Source organism: Podarcis bocagei (genome assembly GCF_964188305.1).
Source record: "Podarcis bocagei genome assembly, chromosome: 10".
NCBI lineage: Eukaryota > Metazoa > Chordata > Lepidosauria > Squamata > Lacertidae > Podarcis > Podarcis bocagei.
This window is the reverse complement of record NC_138135.1, coordinates 25,066,571-25,074,701: the sequence shown is the minus strand read 5'-3', so window position 1 is coordinate 25,074,701 and position 8,131 is coordinate 25,066,571. Positions and strand designations below refer to the sequence as shown.

Below are 8,131 nucleotides of genomic sequence, written 5' to 3'. Positions count from 1 at the left end.
GTTTTGGGACTACAACTCCCATCATCCCTAGCTAACAGGACCAGTGGTCAGGGATGATGGGAATTGTAGTCCCAAAACAGCTGGAGGGCCAAGTTTGGCCATGCCTGGCCTAGTGGTATACACATGCCTTGCCCCAGGTTCCATCCCCATAACCTCCAGGAAGGACTGAGGGGAAGACAATTTTCGGAAACTCTGGAGAGTCACTGCCATTCAGTGTAGACAATGCTGAGTCAGCTGGCCCAATGCTCTGAGTAAGTACAACAAAGCATCTTTTGTTTAATGCTTGTGGTCACACTTATGCTCCACTGGTATGTTCTTCTACATATTTTGTCCTTTCCTGTGCCTCTGGATACCTTTCATGAGATCATAGCCAAATTTTGGTTCTGAAGATGTACACGTTTTTGTCACTGGATGCCATTTTGAATCAAGATGGTCAATTGAACTGCCCTGATTTTAACTACTGATTTCAGTAAGGTTATTAGGGGAGAAATAAGGGTTTATGTGTTTGGCCAAAGGTTCCCATGCTCTGCCACAGTACTAAAGGCATAATGGATTAAGTCATGATTTTTAATGTAGTTAGATAAAGACTCATAGATGAACTACTGTCATATTCCAACCATGGTAGCCCATTGAGGTTCCAGATGTTTTAAGTCTCTAATTACTGTAAACCCCAGACAGTATGTCCAATGTTCTAGGATGATGGGACTTGCAGTTCAGCAATATCTTGGAGGACCAAGGTCTAATAATTTAGGCAGCCATTGCCTCCTCTCTCTAATAGAAGTGGCTTATCAGTTTCCAAGCTAGCTATTTTGTTGGATGTTTGAAGAAAATGGAGAAAACATTCCTGCAGTTGCTAAGCATCCATGAACCTTGAGGTGGCTGCAAAGCGCATCTGGTGACATAGCAACCAGGAGGGGAAGTTGTCCTCCACCCTGATTCTAGCCACACATCTAGAACTTGGAGCCTGCAGGACTGCGGCATCAAATGGATGAATTCATGTCACATGGCTGTTCATACTTGGATGCGATCGGTTCCAACAAATGCTGATATATGGAAAAAAAGGGGAATATTTGCCCTCTATCTTTCCTTTCCAAGCATCAGATGAGAGAATGAACACCACATAACTTTGTTTCTGAGACCTTGAAAACATCCTTTCTAACATCCTGGTTTGTCTTAAAAGTCTTGCCGTACTGCAAAGTTTGGATTTTATAATGGAGCCACACAGCTACCTACAACTTTTCTGAATTTTGCGGCATAATCACACTTCGGCGACAAATCTGTCAATTTTGTCCTCAGGCAAGAAATCTGCGAACTGACATGACTTGTGCTTGTAAATTCAGATTCTCTCTCCCCTGCCTCCAATTTGATTCAGCTTTTGTTTCACCACATTGGAGTGAAAGCCACATATAATTTGTTGCCGAGGTTGACAAATATTGAAATTGTGTATAGTTTTGGATTAAGAATTCTACGGTTTATGTTTTTAGGTTAAAACATATCTGTTCTTTTGGATCAAAACACTATCTCAGTACATTTGACACTTATCCCAGACAACCAGAGAGATACATTTTGTTTTTATAATAAATCGTTGGAAATGTTGATTATTTTGGAAACCTCAGTTTCAGTTGTGTCATGGCTGAGTTGTAAGCAGGTCTTGGAGAGGGGCTAGGACCCAGGGATGTGTACACCCCATACACATAAAACACGGGCCTCTTTTCTAGAATCCTGGGAACTATAGTTTACCCATAGCTGAGCTACAATTCCCAGCCCCCTTAAAAACTTCAGTTCCCAGGATTCTTTGAGGAATGTGCTTTAAATGTATGGTATGTTCACAGCCAAGGACTTGCACCAGAGAGTCAGAGCTGAGGGGTGAAGCCCTAGGAGTCAGTTAAAAAACAACACAGCTGCATGAAATGTTATACTTAGTTGGCAAGTACACCCACCCACCCACACCACACGTATGTTCATGTTTGTGCAATAGTGGAGAATTGTAAGCAGTGAGGTTGAAGGGACTAAAAAGCAAACTGTACAGATTGTGACAACTGCTTTAAAACTGTGCAGAATGATGCAAACCACCGACCCACCATGCCAGACAGGGTTTAGATGGGGCAGAGATGCCATTCCTAAAAAGAGCCCTGCTGTCAAACTGCTGCCAACCAGAGTAAACAACTCTGGGTTAGTTGGACAAATGGTCTTTCCTGATAGGTCGGCTTCATACTTCCAGCATTTTATGGAAATACTATGTGCTGCTATTCAACAGCCAGGGTTCAAGAGAAATGGCGCTCCGTTTACTTTCAGTGTAATGTAGTAGGAAAAAAATCAGCTTGTCTTGTCTAAATACCGATGTAGGTATCTGGGTGATAGCTGAAATCCACGCCGCCTCACCGCAACACTCTCACAAGTCTTGTGAAGGCACCATGGAGTTCCTACATCCAAACCTTCCTTTCCTTGTATGGTTTTGTTTGCCCAATTCTCTCTATGCACTTCTGTGAGGTCCTTCATAACGCAGGGGACTGCTCTGAAAATGCAGAGTAGCTGACAACCCTATTTGTCTAAATACATGTCTGGAATATGTTTATGTATTGGTTTCATTAATAATACATATAGCTCTTTGGCTATACATAATAATTTACAGTGCTCCTTAATCTGCACACCAGCAGTATGAATGGTAGGTGATTATGGCTGCAATATACTTACCCAGGAGTAAGTCCCCATCAGACTCAACTGGACTTACTTGTGAGTAGACTAGGCATGTATACGACTGCACCGTAATCTCCATATTCCTTTTTCTTTTTCCAGCTGGGGGGGGTCTGAGGTTGAGATATGACAACTCAGCTACCATGATCGTTTGGACCACACTACTGTGTGTGTGCATGTGTACACCCCCCCAAAAAAATGTACAGGGAAGTGGTCCTTTGTGCAAAAGTCTCACAATGATTGTGGTGTAGATTTGCAGATTTCCAAGCATGCTGCAATATTTAGATGCCGGCATGTGCATGTAACAGTGTGCAACAGGACCATTTAGGGTTTTTAGGCTGGTTTTAGGCAGTTTAAAGGGCATGGTGACCCCAAATCAGGAAGCCCAGCAAACAGAGCCATGTTTTTATTCTGCCTGCTTTAAGGGAAGGACGAATCTCCAGGCATTTTCTCTCTCGGAGAAGGAGTGCAGTTTATCTTTAAGGAGGCTAGAGAAATAAGGAATGAGGCTCACGCTGCATGGGTGACATCACTAGCTTTTGGCTCCGCGTTCTGTATTCTCTGGCTGTAGGCTTCAGCCAAGGCTGCAGGGTGGCGTGTTTGAAGAAGGCGAGATTCCCAGGTGGGCAGAAGACTTGGAGCCGCTCTTATATTCGAGCTATTAGCGCGGGGGCATTAAAAGGGCAACAGCAGCCAGCCAGCCAGCCCTGCAAGCGGGGCGAGGGCAATGCCATTGCGAAGGCTCCCCGGCGCTCTCTATCTCGCCTGCCCGGCAGCCTCCTGGCGAGAATGGGCGAGTTCTTCCCGTTAGAGGAGAAAAGCGGGATGGAAGGAGGTCCGGCCCAGCAAAATGTCTGAAGAAGGCAATCTCTCCAGCTGTTGACGGCAGGATCACGCCGGGTAGGAAGCTGCTACGAAAAAGGGGAGGGAAAAGCCTACAAAGGAAGATAGCGCTTCTTGCAACGGAGGATCAGGCCGTGTGGCAAGGAAATGGTGCAGACCGTGAGCTATTGACAAGGCAGAGGCTTATTGCCCACCCCCCTCCTCCTTTGGAGTGGAATCGGCTGGCGTTATTTATTTATTAATTTTACCCCCTCCCTCTCCTGCTTGCCCCCCTCCCTCCATTTACCATCGTGTTTTAATTCACCGGGGTGGGGTTTTTCTTTTTTGCAACGGTAAGCGGGGAGTGAACGAAGACTCCCCATTGTTGTTGTTTTTGTGTGTGTCTGTATATATAGGATCTGTACGTTGGAAAGCCTTGCTCAACAGAAAACGGAAGCCCCGGTGTAAAAAAAAAAAAAAGGGGGGGGAGAATAGGAAAAAAGGAGGGGGTTGAAGGAGGACCGCTTTGCAATAGCAGCAGCAGGAGGAAACACACACACATATTCCGGGGGCTGGGTCTCGCGGAAGGAAGCTGGCGCTGTCCGTGGTACTGAATCGCGCGGCGCCTCCAAGCTCCCCGGCGCTTCTGTGCGTGCCTGTCCTCCCGCCGCCTGCCACACGTTCCCCGGGGGAGGAACCGACAGAGAGGGCGGCAGGGTGCCCGGGTGGGTGCGCCTCCTTGTCGCTGACGATGGCCACGACGAGAGCCCAGCCGCTCTTCTTCCGCCGGTGATCCGGCGTTCTCGATCGCCGATCGCCGATTCTCCCCTTACGTTGCCGTGATCACGGGCGCAAGGCAGGACAACAAACGCGCTGAATCAGTTGGCGAAGAGGAGTAGGAGGAGGCAGGCAGGCAGAGCGGCGGCGGCGGCGGCGGCTCGGCGAGAGAACCAAGATGTCAGTGCATTGCTGCAAAGCTGCAGGACTTCTGGGGCGACGGAGCAGGGCGACCAGACTCCCGCGTTAGGAAGGCAAAGGACTGGCTTGGATGTGCGTTGTGTGTGTGTTTCAAGAAAAAGCCCAGGGTTGAAATCGACCAAAGGGCAGCTTTCTTCCTTCGCTGCCTGTCCTCTGAAACAAGCAAGCATATCGACCGTGACCAGGATTCTTGCAAAATCATCACCATCATCATAAAAACACACTCTACTTCACATCGCATGCTTCCTGGTGTTTAGAAGCAAGATTGCTGGAGGCTGGGAAGCTGAAGATTCGGGCTCCCCCCCCTTATTTTTTGGACTTTGATTTTCAAGCGTTTCTACTCCTTGAATGTGGCCCCCTTAAAGGGCTGAGAGAGGTAGAATATCTGTCTATCTAAAGCCCCCCTCTGGTATTTCTGGGTGGGTTCAGTCTGGAAGGGCTCAGTAGACTGATCCAGATGGCCAGACACAAGAAAGGGATGGCTGTTTACCACTGACTGCCGTTTCCTGGCCAGTGACAAGACCTCTCCGCCTTAGCAGACTGAGTGAAGCTGAAGCTTCAGAATTTCCTGGCCATTTTGCCACCCCTACCTACTCTTGCCCATAGGAAAAAGCGAATGAGTGCCCAGGGTTCTTTCCTTCTGGAGCCTAAGTTTTTCCTCTCCTCACTTCCCCCAGAGTTTGATGAATCTCCACCTGCTTCTATGTGATCACTGAAGGAAGCCACTGTCCAGTGACACCTGCCCAAGAGCTGGGCTCATACCTGGTATCCAGTTCAAAGGGCTTTCTGCCTCCTAGTGAAGATGTCCATGGTCTTTCTGTGAAGCTAAGGTATGGCTGCCGGAAGGTTATTGCTCTATGCTGGTCTCTCTTTAGCGTTGTGTGCTCTAGGCATGCTGGCTGTGGCGATCTGCTCTGACCATTGGTATGAAACTGATGCCAGGAAGCACAGGGAACGGTGCAAAAGCATCACCACCCGGAGGAATGACCCCGGCTTCATTTATAACTCTAACAACAACCTGCCCCTCAGAGCCAGCAGGTCTAGATTGGACCGTTGGGAAGGGAAACTTCTCTTGGCAAGAAACAGGAGGCAGCTCTTTGCCATGAGTGCCGTTGATGAGTGCAACAGACAGTACAACTCTACTAACATGGGGCTGTGGAGGAAATGTCACCGGCTGGGATTTGACCTGGACTTGGAGGAGCTCATTGCTAAAGGTAGGGTTTCTTTTTCAGAAGCAGTTGTCCAATATAAGTTTATTGAATAAGCTGAAACCAGGTGCAAAGATACTGTGCAGTGCCTACAAGTGCACCCACCAGATTATCCCATTAGCCCAACAATCACATTTGATAGAGTTTTCTTTTCTGTGGGAAGGATGGTTGTTGGCTATGCTCTGAGTGACTTGACTTGGAACATATATGAAGGTCGAGACATTCTGCTGGGCTTATAGACTTTATAGGAAGGGGTCTGCATGGTCCTCAAATCTTCTGCTCTGTATAATTTTTTTTAATAAGGCCACAAATCACTGTGGCATTTAGAACTCTTTGCTTAATGCATAAACAGTGCAGAAAATAACTAGATGAGCATTTTGAATTTGACCCCGATTAACTGAATCCCGCTAATTTTTGGTTGTCACTAATCTTACGCTAGAAAGCTAGCTTACTTCTGAATAAACTAATAGACTTCTTTAAACATCAGATAGGGAGCAAGCAAGCAAGAGGTGGGGATAGAATGTGTGCATGTTCAAGCCCAGTGGTTACAGGTTATTTAAAAAGAGATCATTGAATTTCATTTGGCAAAAGTACCCCGTTAAAGCTCTAAAATGAAATAATGTTATGCCTCCTCCCCAAGGAGAGTCATATGTTGACAAAAAGTGCACATATATCATTTCCTCCTTTTCCATGCAGCATTTGGCCAACAAGGTTAGTCAATCTACTTGGATTATTTCTTCTGCTCATAGCACAGGATGCAAAAAGGTATATAATGAATCAGCTTCAGTTAAATATTTATCTAGAAAAAAGGTATGTGAAGGAACAAGTGGATTGTTTTTGCTTGGTTTCTGCCCACGCTATTATATCTTTTTGCTGCAAAACAGAATATCCTCCAGTAGTTCCTGGATGAATTTAAAAGATCACCTGCAAGGTTTTCTTTGCATACAGGGATTAGGCTGGTTTTTCCTTCATTTTATAGAGCTTCTGTTTAGCTAGCTTTATCAAGCTCTGTTAAAAATATGTTTGTCTTCAGCATAGATTCCAAGTGCATTTGCATAAATATATAACTTTGGTTCATTTGCTATACACAAAGGATTGCAAAGGTCAACACCCTGACATCAAACACTCTTTATGAATGAGCAATTGGAAGCCTGTTGGCTATTTGTTATGAGTTCGAGTTCAAACGCAACTTTGGGGTTTAATGGCTAGAAGGCGTTATGAGCTAGCGGCTGTTTAGTGACTTCATGAAATACATTCTTGGCCCTGTTGCAATTTGTAACGGGCAACTGTCCATGCTCAGAAGCTGTCATCACAACAAGCATCCTGATTGGCAGGCTCAGCAGGGAAACCAAGGATTCTTCTAGGTCAGGCTTTGGGTTTCTTGGCATAGGACCAAAAGGAATGATGGGACTACGTCTTGGACAGACCTCTTCTTTTGATAAGTAACTTAGGTCTCTATTGCTCATAGGTGCAAATAACCCCCAGCTTTTAGCTTGGCAATATACTGCCAATATTGCAATGCCTTTGTACAAATATTTGGTGCAGCCACACTTGAAATATTGTGTATGGTTTTGGTCAGTGCATCTCAAATGTAGAGTTGGAAAATGAGGACAGGAGCAACCGAAATGATCAGGGGCTGAACTGGAGCACTCCTGTAACTCCTTTATGAGGGTAGGTCACAGTATTTGGGGCTTTTTAGATTGGGTGGGTGGGGGAGACAGGTGAGTAAAGTGGGACATGGCTCTGGCAAACAAAAGTGTGTGTGTTGTAGAGAAAGAGAACAAGGATATGTTTCCCCCTCTAGAATCCAGGGACTCCCAATGAACGTGAATGTTGGAAGATTCAGGAAAGGCAAGAGGAAATATTTATTTACACAGCACATAGTACAACTATAGAATTTGCTAGTCCATGGTGTAGTGATGGCTGCCATCGTAGATGGTTTTGAAAGGGGATTAGACAAATCCTGTCAATGGCTCCCAGGCACTGGTGGCTTTATATTGCCACCAGTATGGGAAGCAACATGCCTCTGAGTACCAGTCACTGGGGAATAACAGTGCAGATGGGGCATTTTCCTCATGTTCTGCTTCTGGATTTTGCAGAGTTGTTCGGTTGGCCATTGTGAAATAGGATACTGGGCTAGACAGGCCTTTGGTCTAATTCTGGGTTGGCTGGGTTACTATTAAGTAGGGCAGATATTGACACAGGTGTAAATCTGGAAAATCTACATTACAAGCTACCTCAGGCATGAGCTAACTTAGTAGCTTTGGGCAAGCAACCATGCATGGCCTCAACTGTCCATTAGCAAAATGGAAATAGTAAGAATATGGTTTTTTTGAGACTGAGACTGATGGGAATGTGATAGTATGTCAGATTTTTTGAAATCTAAAAAAGAGTCTGATACATCAAATAGGAAATGTATGGTATTTGTC

At 45.7% G+C, this 8,131-nt stretch overlaps 1 protein-coding gene across 2 annotated transcripts in view; it reads left to right on the top strand.

Moving 5' to 3' along the window:
- The first annotated feature begins 3,133 nt into the window (after positions 1-3,133).
- Positions 3,134-8,131, top strand: part of TMEM178B (transmembrane protein 178B) — a 280,209-nt gene continuing 275,211 nt past the window's right edge. Inside the window, exons 1-2 of one of the 2 annotated variants that reach the window (XM_081212075.1) lie at positions 3,134-5,708; positions 6,399-6,413. In XM_081212075.1, the coding sequence (XP_081068201.1) occupies positions 5,327-5,708; positions 6,399-6,413 (397 nt within the window). In that variant the 5' untranslated portion in view covers positions 3,134-5,326. The remainder of the gene's footprint in view (positions 5,709-6,398; positions 6,414-8,131) is intronic. The other variant, XM_081212076.1, reaches the window with a different exon arrangement.